The following is a 24,412-nucleotide window of genomic DNA, read 5'->3' as shown; positions in this document are numbered from 1 at the left end:
CTCCCTCCCTCCCCCTCCCCCCTTCCTGTAATATCTTTGGTGAAGAAACTGGATCATTTGTTCTATAGCTTCCCAGTCTGGGCTTTTCTGGTTATGTTTTCTGTGGAATAAGGATTAGAATTAAATGCTCCCATCAGTACTATTACATGGTTGGTGGTATGTTCTTTCATCAGGAAACGGTAATGTCTGGTTGTTTCTTTTTTTTTTAATGTATGTTTCTCTCTTCTCTAGGTTCTGACATACTGAATTGATCTTCCTTGAGTCAAAACAGTTCTTTCTGATTTCTGGACATCCTAGATCCTAGATTATATTACTCTCCTTTTGAAAAGTACCCATGAAATTTTGTTTTTTCCCTTATAATACCAGTTGTTAAGACTTAAAATTGTATGTTGCATGTCTTTCCCAATGACTATAAACCACACAAGGACAAGGGACTATGTCTGTATACCAGGTACTTTCACCAGCCAGGGTAGTACTTAACTACAAAAGAAAAGAAAAGAAAAAAACCCAACACAATAAATGGCAATTGGTTGCAGAAAAAAGGGTTTTTTTGTTTTTTAACCTTTTATTTTATATAGGAGTATAGCCGATTAACAATGTTGTGATAGTTTCATGTGCACAGCAAAGTGACTGAGCCATACGTTTACATGCATCCATTCTCCCCCAAATTCCACTCCCATCCAGGCTTCCACATAACATTGAGCAGAGTTCCCTGTACTATACAGTAGGTCCTTGTTGGTTATCCATTTTAAATATAGCAGTGTGTACATATCAATCCTACCCTTCCCTCTGTGTTTTTTAACTTTTAAGGGTTTTTTTTGTTTTGTTTTGGGAAGTACTAGTTTTAGTGAAAAGAGAAAAGCATAGACTTTGGAATTTTTTATCCTGCTTTGTGACCTTGGAAATTGAATCTTAGTTTATTCATCCAGAACTGGTGGACTGATCTTGCAGTTGTGAGGACTGCATGAGTTAGTGAATAAAAGACACCTAGTAGTTTCTGGCACATACAAAGCACACAGTATATTGTTCCTTCTTTTTTTTTTTCCTGGTTATTCTCGTTTGTTCTTTCACACACAGCATATCGCAAACACGCTACCCCACAATAGGCATGAGATTGGTTTTTTGGCCTATAATTTTGGGGTTCCATTTAAAAATAAAAATATTTTAATTAAAAGTTCTAGTAGAACCTCATTAAAATCTTCAAGGCACTGATTCTTACATATCCTGTTCTTTATGTTTAAATCTTTTTCCCTGGAAAGTACAGAGTGGGAGATTACATTGTGATTATGAATGTTGTCCTTGTGAAAATATAAAGTAGTGTACAAATAACTTTTTATTTCACGATGCCATTTTGTGGCATGCTAAGTTTTTGGTTTGTTTTGTTTTTTATTCCTGCAGTACAGTAATAACATGGCTTTGGAATAGATGAGTTCAAGTTTCATTTCTACCAACCTACTCTAGGTTAGATGTGAAAAATACATGTTAGTATAAACTGCATTTTTTATGAAATTTTCTTAGTATATCCTCTAAGTATTGAATTTCTGTTGCTTGAGCTTCTCTGTGAACTTAGAAATACAGTGTTCATGGGGATTATTTAGAGCTGTTAATGAGATTCTTGTCATAACTTGAAAGAATATGCTAAATATGATACTATGAATCAAAACCATGTGTGGCTTTATTCTAACAGATGGTTTTAGTTTCCTTTGTTCTGGATTATGGTATTTTTCTTTTTGCCCAACAAACAGCTTTCACATAGCTACTGGGCTTTTTTCTAATCCTTTACACTAAAAATATTTTTTTGTACAGTTCCTCAGGATATATTTTTTCAGCTATCTATTTGGGAAAATTCTAATTCTGTTACAGCTTTTACCTTGTAAAGTATTCAGTGTCTCCTTTAGAAAAATAAATACAAATACATTTTGAAAGAAATTCTGAGTTTTCATACAAACCCATTTATACAAGTCTTGTATTGAAATTGATTATTCTTAACTTTTATCAAATTATTGAATTGGTCACGGTATACTTTTGATTCACATAATATCTTTCCAAGTAGTAGTTGTCGCAGTTTAGAGAAAAATATCAAGTGACAAATAATTATTGGAGTTTTGAAAGCTTGAGGGGTTGTACTGTGATGATAGGGCAAAGTATGTTTTAGGAAAATTAATCTTATATTCATAGGAAGTGACAAAAATGGAGGCAAGAGATCTAGTATGCAGTTTTTATATTTGGCACTATTACCTTTGGTAATAGTCATAAATCCAAGGTTTTGAAGACAAAACGTGATAGGAGACATTAACAATTACTTTAGAGTTTCTCCCATAAGAGAACAGCTACCAGGGTCAAGGTAGCAAGCTTGGGATGGTGCGTTCTGAGGAAAAAGGTATGTTTTATTTCAACATGATGAGTTTGAGGTGACAGTGGGATTTATCAAAGTGAAACGTGAGAATGCAAATGCAGGTTCTCTTCACATTTGATTAAGGTCATTAGTAAAAGTTTAACAAACTTTTTTCCCTCACAGAGAAAGAAATTGGCTCCCTATTTACTAGATCTGAACTGTTAAATTGTTTTTCTTTTCATGCCCTAGTTCACAAAGATGTCCAAAACGAATGGCTTATCAGAAGATTTGATATGGCACTGTAAAACACTGATCCAAGAAAGGGATGTAGTTATAAGGCTTATGAACAAATGTGAAGACATTTCAAATAAATTGACAAAACAAGTTACCATGCTCACTGGAAATGGAGGTGGATGGAACATAGAACAACCCTCCATTCTAAACCAAAGGTAATACTTGTTGTATGTACCTATTCATCATTTTATCTCAGTTGTATAAAAATGTTGAATTTATTCCTGTATTGTGCCTAGGAAACTTAAATGTGCAAATGGTAGGAAAACTAATGTTTAAAAGGGAAACCCAGGGTTTCCTATAATGGCATGTAAGTGGTATATGAATTGTTTTTCATTGATCGTCACCCCCCCTCCCCCCAATCAGGATATTTTACTCCATTATCACATTGTAAATTAGAGGGAGGAGATATTATGGTCTTATGTAACCTATGTTTTCCTTGTCTGATGACAGATAATTTCATATATAATCACAGAAACTGAAAAGGTGGTTTTAGCTACCTCTTAATTTAGTGCTTCAGAGTCAGCTGCTCAACTGCATCAATGTAAAAATTTGTTAGTTCAGTTTCTTTTTGATCATAAGTGAAATGATTGAAGTATCCTACATATGCGATTAAATGCTTTCAAAAGCCCCAAATTTTTAATCGTTTTGAGGTAAAAACACATAAAAATTGAAAAGGACACTTTTATTAAATAGATTATATAAGGAAAACTTATAAAAAGTATATATTTAAAAAGTATATTCCCCAAACTGCTACTGTCAGTAAAATACCTTGTCCGAGTTCTTGCAAAAAATAAACACTAAATTGTTTTCACTAAAAAATTTGTCCAACAACCAGAATGTATGAAGATGGCGTTTTGTAATTGTGAACACCCCTCCTTTGCATGATGTTGGGATATGGCGGGCGGGGCGTTGTTTTGAACTTCTTTTAAAAGTTTATTTTCAAGTTGTTTGGGAACTCAGGACTATTCAGAATGCTTCCTTTTTTTAAAAAAAAGTATAAAATTGTTTACTGTGATAATACATACAGAGGCAATAACATGGAAATAGTCGAAGTTGCTAAGGTCCGAGACTAGTTAGAATGATTGATGGTGTATCCATAGTCTGCAGTGTTATGTAATTTTTAAAATGAATTATTTCTGTTCAAAATATTTCTGATAGGTATTTAATAAGATTAGCACTAGGGTCTCATTAAAATTATTTACCTTAGTTGGTGATTTTATATACTTCTGATATTTTTCTAAGTTAATGATCAAAGCATATTTGCTGATCATTGGTTAATTAAAAGTCAAGATATGAAAAAAAAAATCAAGATATGGTAACTGGCCTTTAATAGTAAGCTACAATCTTTTCTGTGCCCTTCTAGGGTGCTATGGGATGGTGTAGGGAAACGTGATGCAGTTCCCACAAAGAAGCTCTTTTCTCTGTTGCATAGAAAGAACTATGACCATGTCAGCAAATTCATCTCCTAAAAGTGTAGTTGGAGCTGCTCCTTCTTGTTCTACAGCATTGGATATGGGGAGTTCTTCACTCTACAAGGCTTACCCAGTTGAGTCTACTTTATCATAATTTGGAGTTTAAAAAATCAAGTGCTTTATTGCATCACTTAAAAAATTTCTCTCTTAAACCCACAAAGTCCTATTACTTGTAAATAGTATGATCAGGTAATAAAGCTATCCTTTTTATTAGACTGAGGATTTTTTAAATGAAATATTAAACAGGTGAGAAAAATAGTTTGGGGGGTTTTTTAGGTGCTTCTTGGATTTAGTCCCAAAGTACAACTTCTGAAAACCTGTATAGATAGTCTCTTTGGAGTTTATTTAAATGCACTTTTAGGGGGTGAAATTTGTTGTCTTGGTTTTTGTGTTTAGCCAATGTAAGTTGCACAAGCAACTTGCAGATTTTTACTTGGTATACTGGCCAAGCATAATGGCTGCTTAGTATAGAAACATTTGAAGTACTTTCCTTGCCCTGGGAAAGGATTTATTAGCACAGAGGAAAATATTAAACTATCCTGAAGAATAAGCTGTTGTGCTTTTGCTTAACAGAACAAATTCTTTATAGTAAAGTTTATTTTGAAGCAAAATTATATTAACTATTTTCCTATTAGAAATTTTTAAGAATTATAACGGAAGAAAAATAGCCTTTTAGAGGTTAAAGGAATACACACATGCTGTAACTCCCTGTTAAAAATAAAGTCTTTGCAAGGGAAAAAATTCTCATATGTATCTCAAAACCATTATATTCATAATGTTTATTTTAAAATGTCAAAACTAAAATTACCTTAAAATATAATACAGTGAGGAAATGTTAAAAAAAAATACCTCGGTATTTCTCCTATTTTATTCCTATCATAGATGTAGCCATCTCTCAAGCTTTAGCGGTTTATCTAAAATTTATCAGCTTTAAACTGTTTTAACTGAAAAGGTTTCTCACATGTTCAGTATAAAATAATATTTAATTATGTGTGTCCTGTCTTTTTCTGGGCTAAATCTACTAAGGTTCTTGTGAACTTGTTCGTCCTCAGCTTGACAGGGTGATTCCATATCCTGTTTCTGAACAGTTACTGGGAAACCATTTGACAATGATGTGAATGCAAATCAGTAGTGCAGATGTGTTGACTAACTCAGAGTACTATGATAGAAATATTTTAGTAGTTTGGATACTACTATTAGTACAAACTATTATTTTGTGGTAGTATTTTCAGCATTCATGACATACTTGAGGGACATAAATTTTTGGTCAGCTAGCATCGCTAATCTGTTTCATATGAACTACTTGAAAAAGTTTCTGTAGCCCTGTATTTCTGCATTTTAAACTTAAATTTAGCACATTGTATATACTCCAGTTTTCTATTTCAGGCCTTTCTCACCTTTCAGAATAATTTTGATACTAGTTTTCTCTGACAGGAAATTTAAACCCCATTTAATTTTCACTCTGAAAAGAAATTATAGTAACTCTCTGGAAGGATTTTTTTTCCCCCGACAAAACAAGTAACTTTAAAATAACATGCTACCTCATTTTCTTTCATGACCTCAGAAAATCTTAAAATCACTTTTTTCCTTATTGGGAGGTAAGAAAACCTTCAGTTTAAAGATACCTGTAGTCCCCTTTTGAAAAGAGATCACTTACCTAATTCAAAAGGCCCAGGCTATAGTTCTTACCATTTGGATAACCCTGAGCAGATTACATTCTTCTTTGTAAACTAGTGGGTGGGGTTCATATGCAATCACAAAAATTTTCAGAAAACTGTTGAATGTCAAAAGTAATGGAAGGTATGATTGTATAGCAGCTAAATATTAGCGCCTGCTAGAGAACGAATATAGTTGCCCTGTTTTAAAACTTGTCTTAACAAGGGAATTGGAAAGCTGTTTGCCAGAACTACATTTCCAGTGCTCCTCTGGCTTTCTGAAGAAAGGGTGTGTTGTGGACAGCACTGTTGTGACACTAAGCAACAGAAAGTTACTTGTAATTTACATAAATCTAGCAGAGGAGCAAGTACACACACATACACACTTATATTTTTAAACAAATACTTCAATATAACAGGTATTTAATGTCCTGATCAAAACAGCTACCATAGCTGCTTTGTGAATGTGGATGAAACAATTTTATTTGAATGAAAAATTCAGTGCTTCTCAAAATTTCCTCATCACTTTTTTAAATTTTATGTATAGTGAAGAATATTTTAATAGTTAGACTCGTTCCTCAACATGTGTTGGTGATAACATATATTCAGTAATTTTTGTTAAGAATATTTCTTGGCTATTTGTGATAAATTTACATTGGGGTAGCATGTTGGCCCTTGGGATGCATTTATAAGTGATGTAATATGCCTACCGTATCAAGTTTCATCATTTTCATGGAATGTGAACCTTAATGTGTGGGGGATGACTAAGACAGTAGGAAGGACTCGGGACAATAATGAAAATTCTATTTAGAAATAGAAAGTGTCGACTGTAGAGTGGGTGGGTCAGAGAGAAAACTTTCATGTTTGCTGTTTAGTGATTAAGGGCTGAGCTCTGGATCAGAACTGGATTGAGTACCAGCTCTGCCACTGCAGACATGGATTTGGATAGCTGTGACCTTGGGCAAGTTACTTAACTTCTCTGAATCCCAGAGAGAACTTTTCATCTGTAAATGGAGATGATGATAATAATAGTATCTGCTTTATAATGTAAGATTAAATAAAGTAATAATGCATGTAAAGCCCATGCATGTAAAGTATAGCGTCTAGAATTCCAATACTAGCATTTACTCTACCAGTATAGTAGAATTTATCTGGACCTGAAAATTAAAATGTCTATGATAATATTCTGTTTATTATTACTTTCATAGTGGCATAGAAATTATATTGGCCAAGAAGGCAAAGACATTTTAAAAAATGAACTGTAAAGTCTTCAGCAGTACTGCTGATTTTTCCTACCTATACTTTTAATTTTTTCAAATGAGAATTGTTTTATAGATTGCGTACCCCACAGTTGAAACATAGATTCTGATTTAAGTTGGATATCTTTCTACCTCACCTCTTTGATCCCTGTTCTAATTAAAGTGTCTTGATTTCAGAATTTGACCCCTTAACCATTTATCAGAGCCATTTATCAGACCCCTTCTCCATGTGCAGATAGGATCTGTGTAACAGGAAATTAAGGGGATATGATAAAAGCTGTAGAGTGAGAAGCATGGCCTTGTCCTAAGTTTTTATGTTAATGTGGGGTTTATGCTTCCCTAGTGAGTGTAAGAATAAGCTTTTGAATGAGGTAGACTTTTATGAGTTAAAATCTTAGCCATAAGACTTTGTAGCTACGCAACCTCAGGCAACTTACTGAGCCTCGGGTTTTTTCATCTGTTAAAAAATAACTACCTTAATAGAATATTAAAAGATTGAATGAGGTGATGCTAGAAAATGATAGTTTTGTATATCTGTATATAATAGATGTTCAGTAAATAACTGCTATTAGTTTTTAACCACTTGAACTTTTAGAAAAAACTAACCATTTCGTCCATTAGACCCCTTCCATGTTGCCATCCAAGCAAGTTACTCCCAGGGATTAGTCTGTTTATGTGTTCACAAATTAAATAAGATTTTTGACACATGCCTGCTGCTTTCTACTCACTGGTCTTTATTGATGCCTAGCAAATTTACATTTATATGTAGTTCAAACATAAATACACACATACATACATACATCCTCCAGAATTATACATACCAGTGATATTAGAGGTGATTGGCATTCAGTCAGAAAGTTTTATTAAATCAGCCTGGCAAAGTAGCAAATTATGCATATGTTTTTTCTAATACTTTAAGTTCCTTACTGTGCTAATATTCAAATCAGTACAATACATTTTTCTAGAGTATAAATATTATATTAGTAATATGTTATCATTGTTAATATTCTGATCATTTGTGGAATTAATTTGGTGGCATTACATTACGACTGAATATGAAAATTTTTTGGTAATTCTTATTGCCAGAAACAACAAATACAGAATAAAATTTGAGAGGTTTTTTAAAATGTATTATGTTTTGGGTTCATTTTCTTAAGTAAGTGTAAATAGCTTTTAACAGTAAGTTGAAAGGTAAGACTATAACTAGATACTTCAGTTTTTTGGTGCATTGTAAACCTAAACCTCTTCTCAGAAAACTAGTAGAAAAAACTAATAGAGGTATAAATCTATAATATCTGGTAACTCTCTCTTTACCAGTTTGTCACTCAAGCCCTATCAGAAGGTTGGTTTGAATTGGCTGGCATTGGTACATAAACATGGACTTAATGGCATTTTGGCAGATGAAATGGTAAGTAGTACTCTATTTCTAGGATTTATCATTAATAGGCATCCTTGCTGCCATTCAAAAGATGAAAATTTCCCTTGTACCTATTAGTTTACTGCTCTTACCAAGGTATAATCCCTCTCACTCCTCTCAGTTTTCTGTTGCTTATCTTAGTTCTAACCTCCTTACTTTCCCCTCAAAAATGAAAATAGGTTTTTTGTCTTTCTCATCAAATTAATAAATATATGTGTTTTTTAAATTAGATGTTACATAAAAATACACATGAAAAAAAACAAAATCACACATACTCCTGCCATCTTAGAGTAAGTACTATTTTGGTATATATCTTTTCCCAGAATATTTTCTTTTGTAGGTGTGTATGTATGCATATCTACATACACATGTACATATATATGTCATATTAAAAGAGATTTTACTACATGTGCTTTTCTGTAGCTCCCTTTAAAATTTATCATAGATACCTGTCCTTGTTAGTAAATAAATCTACACGTTTATCATCACCATCATTTCAGTCATTTTACTTTTATTAGATGTTTCTGAGTTTCTGTTCTTTTCCAGATCACATTTTGCTTGAAGGTAAGCTTAGGAAGTTCATTACAGCCAATAGTCCAAGTATTGTCATGTAGAAACTTGACCTTTAATCTAACCTTTACCTTCCTTCCTCCAGCTATGCTTTTTAAAAAGTGTTTATTAAAAATGAGTAATGTTCAATGGAGAAAATGTTTATTGAATATGTGTATTACATTTCCAAAATAAAAATTAACAAAGGTAATAATCCTTGTTCTCTAGCTAGCTTCTAGTAAAACAATCTTTAGTTTTTCAAGACAGTTTCCACACATACCTCATACTGTCGTTAAAACAGAGATGCTATTTATCTAATATAAAAGTGAATAATATATGCAGAATTTCAAAATAGTTAGAAATTACGTATAGAATATAGAGTAGTTCAGTTGTGGAAACAGGACTTGGAAATCAGATCTGGGTTCTGGGTACCAAATTTGCCTTTCGTGGGCTCTGTAATCCTTACCAAATGACCTAATCTCTCAGAGCCAATATTAATAAAACATAGGTAATTCCTGTATCATAAGATTATATTTGGTATCAAATGAGGTATATTATGTGAAACTGTTTTTGTAACCTGTAAAGTACAATATTTATGATAAGGTAGTGGCTGCTAGGGCTTCCCTAACAAAATGCTAAAGACAGTGTGGCTTAAACAACAGAAATTTATTTCTCACAGTTCTGGAGGCTGGAAGTCTAAAATCAAGGTGTTGGCAGGTTTGGTTTCTCTTGAGGCTACTCTGTTTGGTTTGCAGATGGACACCTTGCTGTGTCCTCACATGGCTTTTTCTCTAGAAACATCCATCTCTTCTTTTATGATAGAAGTTGGGTCCCTACCCTTGTGACCCTATTTAACTTTACTTATCTCTTTAGAGGCTCTATCTCCAAATAAACCCCAGCATTGGGAGTTAGGGCTTCAACATGTTTGGGGTTGGAGGCAATTCACTTCCTAACAGTTGGCAATGTTTAGCTCTCCTAAGGAGCTACATTTCCTCAGGAGCCTTTTTGTTTTTTTTAATGCAATACTTTATTGATGTATAATTTACTTGAAATAAAATGCACAAATGTTCAGCTTAGTGACTTTTTACATATATGTACACCCATCTGACTGTATGTGACATAAACATTTCCATCACCCCAGAAAGTTCCCTTATGCTCCTTTTCAGTCATTACCACCACTACTATTCTGACACCTATGACTATAGAATAATTTTTTTCTGATTTTGAACTTTATATAAATAGATTTATACAGTATATACTGTTTGTTTCTGGTTAATTTGGTGCATAATAAAGTTACTAAGATTCATCCTCTTCTTACATGTATCAGTAGTTTGTTTTTTGTTTTTTTTTATTGGCTTGTGGTAGTTCATAGTATAAATATGCTACAATTTGTTTATCCGTTCTCCTGTTGATGGCAATTTAGATTATTTCCAGTGCGTGGCTATTATAGTAAATCTGCATCGATATTCTTACCCAAGTCTTTTTGTGGACATATGCTCTCGTATCTCTTGAATATATTTTTAGGAGTAAAATTGCTGGGTAATAGGATAGGTATATGTTCCGCTCCAGTTGGTCATGGGAACATCATTCTCCAGCCAGCCAGTATGTATTAAGTAGTTGCTTTATATTAACAGTTACCAAAATTATATCCTTTATATGCAAGCAGAGGTCTTCTATATCAATGTGTATTACATATTAACTAGCAGTTAAAATACATTCCTACTCTTAGCTAAGTTGTAGTATCACTTGGAGATTATGATCTGTTTTATGTGTTATTGAAAACTAAGAATATAGTAGAAATTCTCATAGAGTTGCATGGGGAATCATAAGTAAATAAAACCCAAAGTATTCTTTTTCCTTTCAGTTTCCCAATATTTATTTGGGTTTTTTGTTTGTTTTTAAATCTAGTATATTGTCTTTTAAACTTTTCGTTTTAGGGCCTGGGAAAAACTATTCAAGCGATTGCATTCCTAGCGTACCTCTATCAGGAGGGTAATAAAGGTCCTCATTTGATTGTTGTTCCAGCATCAACTATAGGTTTGTAATACTGTGGACAACTTTACTTGACTCAGTAGTATTTTATACAAGGGGAAGAAAGACCGTGTGTGTGTGTGTGTGTGTGTGTGTGTGTGTGTGTGTGAGATTTCTTAGTTTGTGAAGGTGAATATTCATTTCTTTGGTTTCCTTACACTTTTCACCCCTTTGCATATGTGTGTTTGATTATACTGGAAGTCTTTTTAAAGAAAATAACTCCAATATAAGTCAGTTATTCAGCTTATTATATAGATTATCTATAAATTATTATAGATCATGTACCATTTGAAAAGATCATTTGTTTTCATAATACTTTTAAGTTGTTTTAATGAGTAAGAGAAACACTTTTGAATTTATAATTAAACATTTATTAAGAAAGAATGTATGCAGATCATCCCCACTCAAATTACTTTCATTCTTTCTCAATTGATTGAATGTAGACAAGAGAATGTATGTACCAAAAAAAAAAAATCCTCTTTAAATTGGAAATCAATAATCACCTATAAATATAATGGTTGGCCCTCTGCTCTTCATTTTGATGCCACCTCAAAATCTCAAAGTCATTTTAATCAAGAGTAAAATTGTGAAGAGTCTGTGATTTTTAAAAATTATCTTCTATTATTTTATAAAAATAATTTCTGGGTAGAACTTCTCAGACTTTAGTGTTCATTTCAGTGCACACGTCTACCTGTTGTAGCAGGTGCAAGTAATATCTCTTTTGTTTCATAGATAACTGGCTAAGGGAAGTTAATTTATGGTGTCCCACTTTAAAGGTGCTCTGTTACTATGGTAAGAATATGTCATTATGCTTTTAACTTTGGAGACCTCTTTAAAATCTTAGCAAACAGTAAAAGTACAATAAATACAATCAGTGTGTGTGTGTCATTTTTAAATTCTAGGTTCTCAAGAAGAACGTAAACAGATTAGATATAACATTCATAGTAAATACGAGGAATACAATGTAATCGTGACCACGTAAGTATTGAGAAAAAATTTTTTTGGAAAAATAATTTTGTACATCCACCTAAATTTTTTTAAAATGTTTAAAAAATATTAGTAGTAAAATAAAGGAGAGTTTATGCTAAGAACTATGCAACAAAAGCAATAGAATGAGTTATGTTGAAGATTCGGGCATTTTTCAGTTTGGTGTATAATACCATGATAGCAGTCTTTTGTTAATTCTATAGGAGGTCATGATTAAAAGAATTCATCGAAAATTCATCTTTTCTTAATAAAATGGACTCCATTTTCATATATAGTCTTGCTAGCTGCTGTTAACTGTTATTTCTTGGTTTCACTCTACTAGTTTAATAAAATGGTGTTATGTTCTTAACAGAAATGTCTTAGCTTCATGTTCTTTTTTCTACTGCTTCTTAAAATAGAACAGTTCATAAAGCAAAGTGTGTAATAATTGCAGGTTACATATAAATTGTACCCAAATTGGCCTCTTCCTAGATGTGTAGAAGTTGTCTAATTACATTATAACATATGAATTGTCTTTTAACTGCATATTGCAGCTTTTGTAACTTGGTTACATGTACATCAATAATTTTGGATATAAGTACGTCAATATTTATTTGAGTACCAACTGTGTCTAGTGTTATCTTTTAGCTACTGGCTATTAGAAATATGTACATAAGGGGCTTGCCTGGTGGCGCAGTGGTTGAGAGTCCGCCTGCCGATGCAGGGGACACGGGTTCGTGCCCTGGTCCGGGAAGATCCCACATGCCGCGGAGCGGTGGGGTCCGTGAGCCATGGCCGCTGAGCGTGCGCGTCCGGAGCCTGTGCTCTGCAACGGGAGAGGCCACAACATTGAGAGGCCTGCGTACCAAAAAAAAAAAAAAAAAAAAAAAGAAATATGTACATAAAAATAATTTGTCAAAACATTAAATCTCACGAGTCCATGCTCTTAGAGGTATGATCTTAGAGATTGTTTTTTCTTTGGCAACAGGTATAATTGTGCAATCAGCAGTTCTGATGATCGTAGTCTGTTTCGTCGGCTGAAATTGAATTACGCAATTTTTGATGAGGGCCATATGCTAAAGAATATGGGCTCCATCCGCTACCAGCACCTTATGACAATTAATGTAAGAGAGTGTTCTGTGAATTTGTCCAATTATGATAAAATTTCAGATTATGTATTTTAATACATATAGTATTTTATATCAGGGACCAGCAGTCTTTTTCTGTAAAGGACCAGGTAAGTAAATATTTCATGCTTTGTGGGCCATTCAGCTTCTGTCACTTGTTCTTTGCTTTTTCGTTTTTTGTTAAACACCGCATTTAAAATGTAAAAACCATTAGCTCATGAGCTTCAATTTGCCAACCTTTGTTCTATAGGACAAACTTTATGAATATCAGATATAATCTGTCTTCTTCCATTGCCTCATCAAAAAGTAATGTGGGAACACAAGTTACCTACTTAATAAAATGAGACTTAGTTTTACACATTCTACCTTAAAGTACAATATATGATAATTTTTCTAAATTACTTATCTTTTATGACAGAATGTTATATTACTAATAATGGTTTTAATGTTTTTCTCCCTCACTGAGGGGGAGAACAAGAAGGATGTGGATCTTTAAAAAAAAAAAAATACTAATCTAAAATTTACCTTTGTTCACAGGCAAATAACCGTTTGCTGCTCACAGGCACACCTGTGCAGAATAACCTGTTAGAACTCATGTCCCTGTTGAATTTTGTTATGCCGCACATGTTCAGTAGTAGCACCAGTGAAATACGAAGAATGTTTTCTTCTAAGACAGTAAGCATAAATTCATATCTTTTTCTCAACTATCTTACTTTGCGTTTTACCTGGACCGTTTTTCTGTTTTATCTCTTTTTGTTTTCATGTAGCATATGTGCTATGAAATAAGTTTAAGTAGTTGATATCCTATGTTCGGATGAGTTGGGAAGTCAGCCAGAATACAATAGGAAATAAATTGGTGGCTTCTATAATCATTGTCTAAAAGTTTTGGTTTTTAATATCCTAATTTTCTGAAGAACGACAATTTAAAATTAGTGGGTAGCTCAGATATATAATATGTGAGCTACCATCTTCTTTATTAAAATTAGGTAAATTAGCATTTTTTAATAGGTAAACTATAAAACTGGGCAAAAGTACAATATCCAGAAAATTCCTCCACTGGGAAATATGTTTTGAATTAAAACTCCATAAATTAAAAAGTAACAATTTCTAAAAGTCACAGTAAAGAAATCCTATTTCAAAGAAAATCTGGTTAATTTTTTCCCTATTGCTTAGAAAAAGTAAGAGTGTAGTTTTCAAAAACTCTCATTTTCCAGTACAGCAATGGTAATATAGATTCTTGACACACCCAAATCACATGTATTCTGCAAGAATTTTCTGTGATAATCTTCTACTGCACACTGACTGCCTTTCTAACTTTCACTAATGTATTCCATCCCACTTGATGGCCTAGCAGATCATAGGATGTGGAGGATTTCTTAGAATAAAATTCCTCTTCTCCAAAATTAACAGGTTTTGACTAGGAACCGTCCGATTTCTGTAGACCCGCACTAGCTTTCTTTTGGGACCATTTTCCACAAATAAATACAAGTTTTCTACTTATCTCTCTCTTCCCCTCCACTCAAACTATCTTAAACACACACATATTTTTTCAAGAGAGTTATCTTTGTAATCAGTGATGACTTATCAGTTAGAATTACTTCTGAACACCATCCTAGTGCAGTTCAATTTCATTACCTTTGCAGAGTACACGATTACATGTCACAAAACCTCAAAATACATGTGGAGCTTTAAGAAATATATTACAGCCCAGAATTCAAGTCCATCTAGAATGAATTGAGTTTCTCTGGGAAATAACTCAGATTGTAGTGAGGGAGATTTTCATGTTGTGTAATACTGTTATTGTGATCATTTAAATGAATAATTTAAAAGGTCATTTTCTTATTTTACTTAGAAATCAGCAGATGAGCAAACTATATATGAAAAGGAGAGAATAGCACATGCAAAACAAATTATAAAACCATTTATTCTCAGAAGAGTAAAAGAAGAGGTAACTCTTATCTGCATATTTTTATTATGATTGGTTTTTTAAAATCTGTTTTCTTCTTTATTTGAATGATCTGCTTCAACTGTTTTCCTTTCACAGGTTCTCAAGCAGCTACCCCCCAAGAAAGATCGAATTGAGTTGTGTGCAATGTCAGAGAAGCAGGAGCAACTCTATTTGGGTCTTTTCAACAGATTGAAAAAATCTATCAATAACTTGGGTATAACCTGATTTTCACAATTTTATATGAAAAATAATTCTGTACTAGGGCTGCATTTTGTTTAGTCCTGTGATAGTGGGATTTGCTCATTTTTTTAAATTAGTTGGAATTTGAAGAAATAGTTTTAAAACCTTTTGTTTGCATTGAGATGTATTTCAACAAACAGCTATCAGCTTGTTGTTTTTAATGTGTTACAGAAAAAAACACAGAAATGTGCAATGTCATGATGCAATTGAGAAAAATGGCCAATCATCCTTTATTACATCGCCAATATTACACAGCTGAAAAACTCAAGGAAATGTCTCAGCTTATGCTAAAGGTAAGGATTTTGTGTTATGCTAAAACTAAGCTTTATTAACACTAATAAACATGAGGTTCATTGTTAGTCTAAAAATCAGACCATTGAACCTAGTAAGCATATTAATTAACTACGTATTTAAGAAAAACATTTTTAACACAGAGTTCAAAATAATTTAGGGGACATAAGAGCCGAGGACGACTGACAGTCTACATCAAGAGTCAGCCAGCTATGGCCTTAGGACCAAATATGACAATAGCTATTTCTACAAATAAAGTTTTGTTCTAACACAGCCACACCCTTTTGTTTCTTTGTTTTCTGTGACTGCTTTCTCAGTATGAGGGCAGAGGGGAGTAGTTGCAAAACATTATTTTGCCTGCAGAGCCTAAAATATTTACAGGAAAAGTTTGCCAGCTCCTGGTCTGGACTTCCATAATGCACTTCTTTTATTTATTTTTCACCAAAAATATTCGTCAGATTGTATGTCCTGGATTATGAGTCATTTTTCTCCGTTTATTTTTTTCATTTTATTTCTTCTTTATTGTATTTTGTCTACAGTTTTAGCTGTTACTCCCTATTTTTGTCTCATTCTCCCTTAACCTACCCCTATTTCTCCTTGCAGATCATTGTGTTTAAAGCAACCATTTGCCTTTTTAAAATTTTTTATATTAAACTTACGGAAAATTTCAGACATGTAAAAGTAGAGAGAATTGTATAATGAAATCTTCTACGCATATGAAACCTTCACCCATTTTCTACAGTTATCATCTGGAATGACACAACTCTCTCGTTTCACCTCGAATCCTCTCCAGGATCATTTTGGACCAAATTCTAGACATTTCATCTGTAAATTTATCAGTGTGTTATCTCTAAAACAATAAGAACTTCCCCCCTTTATTGTACCTAAAAAAATGAATATTAATTTCCTTTGGTAAATCTGTTGCACTAAAATGTTTTATGATTTAGATATTTTATCAGATGTAAACAATTTTATTAGGTTGTTCTAATCATATTATAAATTATTATCTTCATTTTGAAGTATATATTGTTTTGTTTTGTTTTGAGGAACCTACACATTGTGAGGCTAACCCTGACCTGATCTTTGAAGATATGGAAGTTATGACAGACTTTGAATTACATGTACTTTGTAAACAGTATCGACACATTAATAACTTCCAGTTAGACATGGACTTGATTTTAGATTCTGGAAAATTTCGAGTTTTAGGCTGCATCTTGTCTGAATTGAAACAGAAGGTACTAAAGAAGAATACTGCTTCTTATATGTTTCCCCAGTTAGTTCAACTTCTTTGAAACAGTTCTGGCATGATTTGACTTTCTTGAAGCTTTAGCCTGTGTTCTACATTCTTCTAAAAACTGGTGTTTGAGCATTTTTTGGATATATTTGGGCATATGTTTTCCTGATTACTCTTCTTCCATCTAACAGAAGTTAGTAGAATATATCTATATTGATGTTTTTTAAAAATAATTTTGTCATTTCATAGGTGACAATCTATATAGTTGCTTCAAAATTAGTATTTTGAAGATATTGATACTATGTAAAACAAATTAATACTACAATTTATATGTGAAATAGATTTGTAAGATCACAATCTAAGTAGTACTTAGTAGCTATTCCCATTAATTAGTCTTAAAAATAAATTTTAGGTCAAAGTTTAGAAGATAATTTACTTATACGTAATCTAAAATAAGAAACTTACTTTAGCTATGATTATTATTATTAAAGAAGCAGGTTTTCATTAGATACTTATAATTTTATTTTTTATGTGTCTAATTAATATATGTATTTCCACAGGGTGATAGAGTTGTATTATTTAGCCAATTTACCATGATGCTGGATATTTTAGAGGTTCTCTTAAAACATCATCAGCATAGGTACCTCAGATTAGATGGAAAGACTCAGATTTCTGAAAGGTTGGTATACTTTAGTTTCAGAAAATCTCTCCACCTTACCCTCAAATAAGAGTAAATGTTAGAATTTTAAATGTCTAGGGCATTTGATGGAATTGTATTGCTTTGAGTCTTACGTTTGGTTACTTTAAATCATTCATTAACTTAAGATGAAGAAAATTTAATTTTTGGTCTGAATTGTATACAAATATATTTTGAAACAACTACTAGAATTATATATTTGTGTTTTCTCTTTAAAAATCATTTTAAGTCTAAAACACTTTATCTTTAAACCAAGGTTATCTTAAAATCTTGGGCTTTTCATATTTTAAGGGTAATTGAGTAAGTTTGAGTTTGGTTTTTTGTTTGTTTTCTTTTTTAATTCCCAAAGTTTAAAAAGATTGTCTTAGTTGAAATGCTTTTTCTAGTGTGTTTAAACTGCATCATATCTTTGGTTTATTTTTTTTATCAGCCAGAGTAAATTTTTTTTTTCCTGCATTAGAGTAAGAAAAGAAGTCTTGCTAAAAGAGAATACATCATTATAGTTTGATTTTGAGATTCTTAGTTCATCGGGTATATTGTCTATGAGTCACAGCTGGCAGACTCTGAGAAGGTTAAAGATTGAAAAGCTGTGTGCAGAATTTAGAAAAGCCAGAAGTCACTAAACAAAGGACAAAACAGTCCTTTAGCAATTAATCAAATCTGAATAGTTAGAGTTAGTAGGGAGATAAATGGTATAGAAAAGAAGTTGGCGAATTGGATAGGTCTTTTCAATAAAATAGCTACAGGAAAAATAACTAGAATGCCAAGAGCATGTATTTACATCTTCAAGTTTATTTTCCATGTGAAGTGATTGTTTTCAGTTTTAATTATATACCCTTTTGTGAGATTTAACCTAATATATTTGTCTCATAGGATTCACCTAATTGACGAGTTTAATACCGATATGGATATCTTTGTGTTTCTGCTGTCAACAAAAGCTGGTGGCCTAGGAATAAACCTGACTTCAGCAAATGTTGTTATACTTCACGATATTGACTGTAATCCTTACAATGACAAACAAGCAGAAGATAGATGCCATAGAGTAGGCCAGACTAAGTAAGTGTTTGCAGTTGAAATTTATTTGTAATCAAATGCCAGTTTAATTTGTATAGAACATTAGGATATGATCTGTCAGATGTCCTGCCTTAGTTTTTATATTTTCAGCAAAGCATGGCTTCCGCTGTATTTTATACCAACCAGTGTTGAATATGAACTCCACCATGTAATCTATTCATATTCTAGTCATTAAAACAGGGAGTTCCCTGGCAGTCCAGTGGTTAGGACTAGGTGCTTTCACTGCCGAGGGTGCAGGTTCAGCCCTGGTCAGGCAACTAGGCTCCCACAAGCCATGTGGCGTGGCCAAAACAGTAAAAAAATAAATAAAAGAAAACCACCTCCCACCCCCAGTCCAAGTAGTTATGCAGCAAATGAAAACTAAGTATTACCAGTGGTCCAGCCCCTTCGAAAAAGATTAGTAATTACTAGTTAGTAACTTGCTTGTTACACCATGTAAGAGCCAGATAGACTGGGTAATGTGCATACGATTGCTACCTTGTTACCTCATAGGAAATAGATTATGTGAGCTGTAGATATTTTAGGTGAAGGTTAAATTAGACATTGGTCACAGGACATAAAGAGGTGAAAATACCTATAATTTAGCTCTGTTCTCACATGTAAACAGCAGACAATCAGTGTTTTCTTTGTGGAGTATTTTACTGTATTTCCAAAAGACATTGGTAAGTTCATTTATGAACCAAATATTTATCAGTACTTAAAGGTGGAACTAAAACCTCCCATGTAATCTTTATACTTTACTACACTTCCTTACTTTTTGTACTAAATTATTTCTTGGAAACGGATAAGCAAAGCGTGTTCTTTTTAAAAATAGAATACCCTACCTCAACCCAGAGCTGTTTCTTGTAATACAGTTCTACCAGTAATTTTAAAGTACCGATATCTTTTTCTCATCTCTTGAATCAATAGGAAAGGATGTTTAAAAGTGACGTGCTCAGAAAATGTCAATCTCAAGTAGTTTGAATAAAAGAATTTAAATTTATGGATGTATTTGTTAAACAATTTTCAAATTATTCTTATTGCATTCTAAGGTGAGTTATGTCGTTTATATATATTAAGTAATTATATATTATGTAACCAATGGACGTATCTTGTATTTTCCTTAGAGAAGTACTAGTTATAAAATTAATAGGCCAAGGGACAATCGAAGAATCCATGCTAAAAATTAATCAACAGAAATTGAAACTAGAACAAGATATGACCACAGTAGATGAAGGTAAGTTATTTGTCAGCATAAACTTTATTTATATGAAAAGGCATCAACTTAGCAGTAGCAAGGGGATAATAAAGATGGTTTGAGTCCTTAACTTGGCGTGCAGTTTAGGCATAGCGTGGGAGAAGACAAGCGTACTTACTTCAAAAGTACTACAATAACTAAGATCATTTTGCCAGAACTGATACAAACGCTTTGATTTTGAAAAATTCTGTCTCTGACATCAAAATATCCCAGAAATAAATTAAAATTGGGTCTATAGTTTTAGCTACAATTTTATGATTTACTTACTAAGTAATATTTATGAATCCAAAGATTTAAAGTACATGGCATAATATTGTTATTAACTCTCACATTTATATTAATTTCATTTTGACGAGCCAAATACTCATTTCGCTAGAATGCAATAAAATGCATTTATTCAAAAATTGAATAATTTCAGATTAAAGAGCAGTTGGGTACTAGAAACATTTGTCAAATAAGAGAATCCTCTCCATTTCCTCCATCTTTATGAGGAGAATAATTTTTAAGGTTTTAAAAGTTTAAATTATATATATATATAATTCACATAGTTCAAAATTCCTAAGATATTAAAGGGCAAACAAAAGCCTCCTTCTCACCCTATCACCCAGCTTCCCCAGAAAGATGACACATTAGGGTTTGTTTTTTTTTTTAATTGTATGACTAGTTGTTTCTGCGTCTTGCTTTTTTTATTTGATGTTAAGTTTGGATTTCATGGGCTATTTTCAAATCTATGGACGAGCTTGGAGGCAAGCATGTCAGTGAATTCCCTGAGAGTTTATGCAGTAGTTTTTGTTCCTAATCATGTTTTTTACTGAAAGGAGAAGAGTAGATAAAAGTAGTCTCTTAAGTTTAGACTGTAACTGGGGTCTCTGTGGTGACAGAGAGAGAGAGAGAGAGAGACACCTGGATAAGTGTCTAGATACTGGGGTCTTGTTTAATTGAAAAAACAATTTTTTTAAGACAATGATTGTATCTTTGGACTGAAAATAAGTGTAGATGAAATGATTTCTGTTTGGTTGGATTTGGGAGTTTTGTCTTTATTTTCACTATTCAGATTGTTACATTAAAAGAAATTTTTTTTTATATATTTTCTTTTATTCTCTTTTACATCTTGCATTGAATTTTTTGGTAAATGTTTTTATTTAGTGAACCTGAGGAGTAAGTACTATGTGCTGTATGAATAGGATATGATCCAAACTTATATCTGCATATCTCTGTCAAATCAAAAACAGAAGCTGTAGACTGCTGTGCTGGCAATGTGAACACAAGCACAGAGGAAGTTGCCCTAACATATGTAGGAATACGGGAATATTTTTAACAGGGAGTGACACTGAATCAAACTGGGCCTTGAAAGATTATTAAGAATTTCACCAAAAGTAGAGAAAATTGGAGAGAAGAAATACGTTTCATAAAATATTTTTATCAGAATTTTAACACCAGTTTCTGACCTGCAGGTGACGAAGGGAGTATGCCAGCAGATATAGCCACATTACTAAAAACATCAATGGGCCTGTGAAATAAGAATTGTTAATTCCTAACTGATGATGAAATATCAACTTGGTGCACTCAAGGACATTTACATTATGATGACCATGGGGTTTATGAACATTTATAACTTTTTATAATTTCCATATTACATTTCTCATAGTATGGACAACTTTTTTGCCACTAACTGAATTCTCCAGATGCTCACATGTGAAATTTCAAAAAAAAAGCCACAGATACGTAGTCTTGAAGATGTTAAATAATCATTTTACAAAACAGTTTTCTGAATGGGGATTAGTTGGTGATTGTTTGTAACAAATACGCTAATGCTTTAGAAATGTCAGTATTTTTGTAATTATTTCTACCTCCAAATATATATATATATTGTCTTTCACTGGATAATATGTGTAGATTTTTACATGTGCCTTATTTGACAATGCTTATGTCTTGTTTTTGCTCGTCTCATTTGAAGTTGTTTTTATTATGTTAAAGAATGCAGCTGTATAGATTATATAGCTTTCATTTTATTGCTATTTGAGACAGATGTTCACCACTGTCAACAAGAACTCAACATGAATTTAAAGGTGGCATTCCATATACTAACACCCCCAGGTCCTCCCAAGTACTTCTGTTAAAACAAATTTGTTTGGCTAGGCACTAAGTTGTTTTCCAGTGAATAGTAACTAAAGAAGCCCTTATCTTGCTCCATGGATTAATTCCTTCTGTTCATTTCCCAACTGCACTAACTGTGCTGTTACTCTGCCTATTCTTGTGCATGTTTTCATTGATTTCCCTCTCCTGGCTTTTGCTTCTCTTGAAACTGTTGCCCAGTCATTTCTGCTCCAGTTCTCTTTACTCTCTAAATAGTAGTTTATTCCTGCCACATCTCCGCACATCAGCAAAAATATTGGTGACATTTTTCTAGCCTGGCAGAACAGATTAACAGGCTATTTCACTTCAAAGCAGACTGAATGTGACTTCATTTCAAGGCAGCATTAGGTACTGCATGGAAATAGGTCATTAAATTCTTATCAAAATATAACTTAGCAGTTTGCAGAATTTCCAGTATGGGACCTCCTAAAGAGAGCCATTGTTCAATTCCAAATCAGTATGGGTGACAAAGTGAAATTTAGATGAGGTAAAGTTGTCTACTTGATATTTAACTCTTTATTAAGTCTTTCTTTAAATTTTTGCCTGTCAGTCTATATTGCTGTTTTATTATACATCAGTTCCTTTGTATAACTTGTGAGTTTCATGTGTTTTGTTTTATTATGTAAATATTATTATAAATAAACTTATTTATAAATCAAAGATTTGTTAATTTTTGGAGATTATACTTTCAAGACCTCCTGACTTCCTAAATTTTTAAGGTAATATAATCCTCGACTTAGAAGGCTAATGAAGCTCTTACATTGATTCTTCAGATACTGTGGACTCTGAAAGCTGATGAGTCAGTAGACTTAGCCAATCTTGCAAGTGTATTGAATATACTCAACACATTTTAGTGTAATGGGCTGAAGGGACCTGCAAATAGTATTAATACCTCCTTCTGCATCACAGTACCCAAATGGCTTAGTGAAATGTTGAGAATATTCTAAAAATCGCATAATGGATTTCTCATAACTTTCCTGTACTAATGTGTCTTCAATGTCTTTTGTTGTTGTTGTTAAATCCATATTTTTATTTTAATGAATGTAGTTGGGTTCTCCCTGTAATGCCATATTATGTTTTTGGCATAATAAAAATATTTGTGATCATAAGTTGTATTTTCGCACCCTTAGTAGTTTCTAAACTTTCATCCCTTTACCCTTAAAAATGCATAATACGGAAGGACTTCCCCGGTGGTGCAGTGGTTAAGAATCCACCTGCCAATGCAGGGGACACGGGTTCGAGCCCTGGTCCAGGAAGATCATACATGCCGCGGAGCAACTAAGCCTGTGCACCACAACTACTGAGCCTGCGTGCCACAACTACTGAAGCCCATGCACTCTAGGGCCCACGTGCTGCAACTACTGAAGCCCAGGTGCCTAGAGCCCGTGCTCCACAACAGGAGAAGCCATGGCAATGAGAAGCCCACGCACCACAATGAAGAGTAGCCCCAGCTCAGCACGACTAGAGAAAGCCCACGCACAGCAACAAAGACCCAAAAAGAAAAAAACATAATATTGAGCACAAAAGAGATGCTATTGTGTGCTTAATATCGTCTTTCTCAGTAAACTGGTACTTATTACTTTGGGTGTATTCTCATTAGTCCCTTTATTGGACTGATGTCAGTAAATATCATAATCCATTGTCAGTAAAGAGCCTGTGAAGCCGCAGTTTTTGGAGTAGTATCTTGGCCGACTGAAGCAACTTATGTTTTTGTTGATACAGGTCACACACAGATAGAAGACGTATGTGTTTTCATAACTGCATTTCTCACCCCATAGACTTGTAACTTTATACCAATAGATAATCTATGTTGAAACATTAATATTGCTCCTAGTTATTGCTGTTATTGTATAGTGGTTAGATAGGAGCATCAGGAGACTTGGTTTCCATTTGTGTGACCTTAAGCAAGAGACTTAAATGGTCCATAAAATTAAGGAATTGATTGTTTTAACTTCCCAAAAGGTATGGTTATTTTTCTGATTATAATATGCAGTTCCATTTCTGCTCTGATTAATTCATGTTCTCTCACACTTGCTTACTTGCTCAGTGAGGAGATGTTTAATTTAGATATAGGATGGGGTAATGGAATGTGTTGTCCTTTCAGTGAACAAAAGATGACCTAAAGGTTATGATGATGCTATGATTGAAATATTTCCTTATAAAACCTGCTGTGGTTGCATTTTCTATTGGAATTATGATAATTATATGTAAACAAGTGGGGCTGATTATCTTAGAGTTTTCATAATTTAGATAAACATTGTATCAGTTTTACTAAATTCTGTTTTCAGTAAAGTTTGTCAGAATGTAATTATGTGGAGGAAAATGAACGTGCATAAGAGGGAAGAAAAGTTTCTACCTTCATTAGAGTATTATTTGAATTTCTTCTGTGAAAGGTAAGTTTTTTCTCTAGACTGCCTTGATGACATGATTCAGCGCTTTGCAAATGAGAG

At 33.1% G+C, this 24,412-nt stretch overlaps 1 protein-coding gene across 5 annotated transcripts in view; it reads left to right on the top strand.

The window, feature by feature from the left end:
• SMARCAD1 (SNF2 related chromatin remodeling ATPase with DExD box 1) overlaps window positions 1–23,014 on the top strand; it is a 71,014-nt gene extending 48,000 nt beyond the window's left edge. For 4 of the 5 annotated variants that reach the window (XM_024736171.1, XM_024736169.1, XM_024736170.1 and 1 more), the window contains 15 exons: window positions 2,585–2,784; window positions 8,333–8,423; window positions 10,919–11,018; window positions 11,745–11,804; window positions 11,915–11,990; window positions 12,967–13,102; window positions 13,643–13,780; window positions 14,958–15,053; window positions 15,150–15,267; window positions 15,465–15,586; window positions 16,631–16,819; window positions 17,379–17,497; window positions 18,389–18,571; window positions 19,696–19,805; window positions 21,281–23,014. In XM_024736171.1, the coding sequence (XP_024591939.1) occupies window positions 2,585–2,784; window positions 8,333–8,423; window positions 10,919–11,018; window positions 11,745–11,804; window positions 11,915–11,990; window positions 12,967–13,102; window positions 13,643–13,780; window positions 14,958–15,053; window positions 15,150–15,267; window positions 15,465–15,586; window positions 16,631–16,819; window positions 17,379–17,497; window positions 18,389–18,571; window positions 19,696–19,805; window positions 21,281–21,342 (1,800 nt within the window). In that variant the 3' untranslated portion in view covers window positions 21,343–23,014. Of the gene's footprint in view, window positions 1–2,584; window positions 2,785–8,332; window positions 8,424–10,918; window positions 11,019–11,744; window positions 11,805–11,914; window positions 11,991–12,966; window positions 13,103–13,642; window positions 13,781–14,957; window positions 15,054–15,149; window positions 15,268–15,464; window positions 15,587–16,630; window positions 16,820–17,378; window positions 17,498–18,388; window positions 18,572–19,498; window positions 19,625–19,695; window positions 19,806–21,280 lie in introns of those variants that run through there. The other variant, XM_024736172.1, reaches the window with a different exon arrangement.
• The last annotated feature ends 1,398 nt before the right edge of the window (window positions 23,015–24,412 follow it).

Source organism: Neophocaena asiaeorientalis, unplaced genomic scaffold (assembly GCF_003031525.2).
Source record: "Neophocaena asiaeorientalis asiaeorientalis breed wild unplaced genomic scaffold, Neophocaena_asiaeorientalis_V1.1 scaffold7, whole genome shotgun sequence".
NCBI classification, from domain to species: Eukaryota; Metazoa; Chordata; class Mammalia; order Artiodactyla; family Phocoenidae; genus Neophocaena; species Neophocaena asiaeorientalis.
Note: the sequence above shows the minus strand (reverse complement) of the source record. Positions and strands in the feature narration are given on the sequence as shown.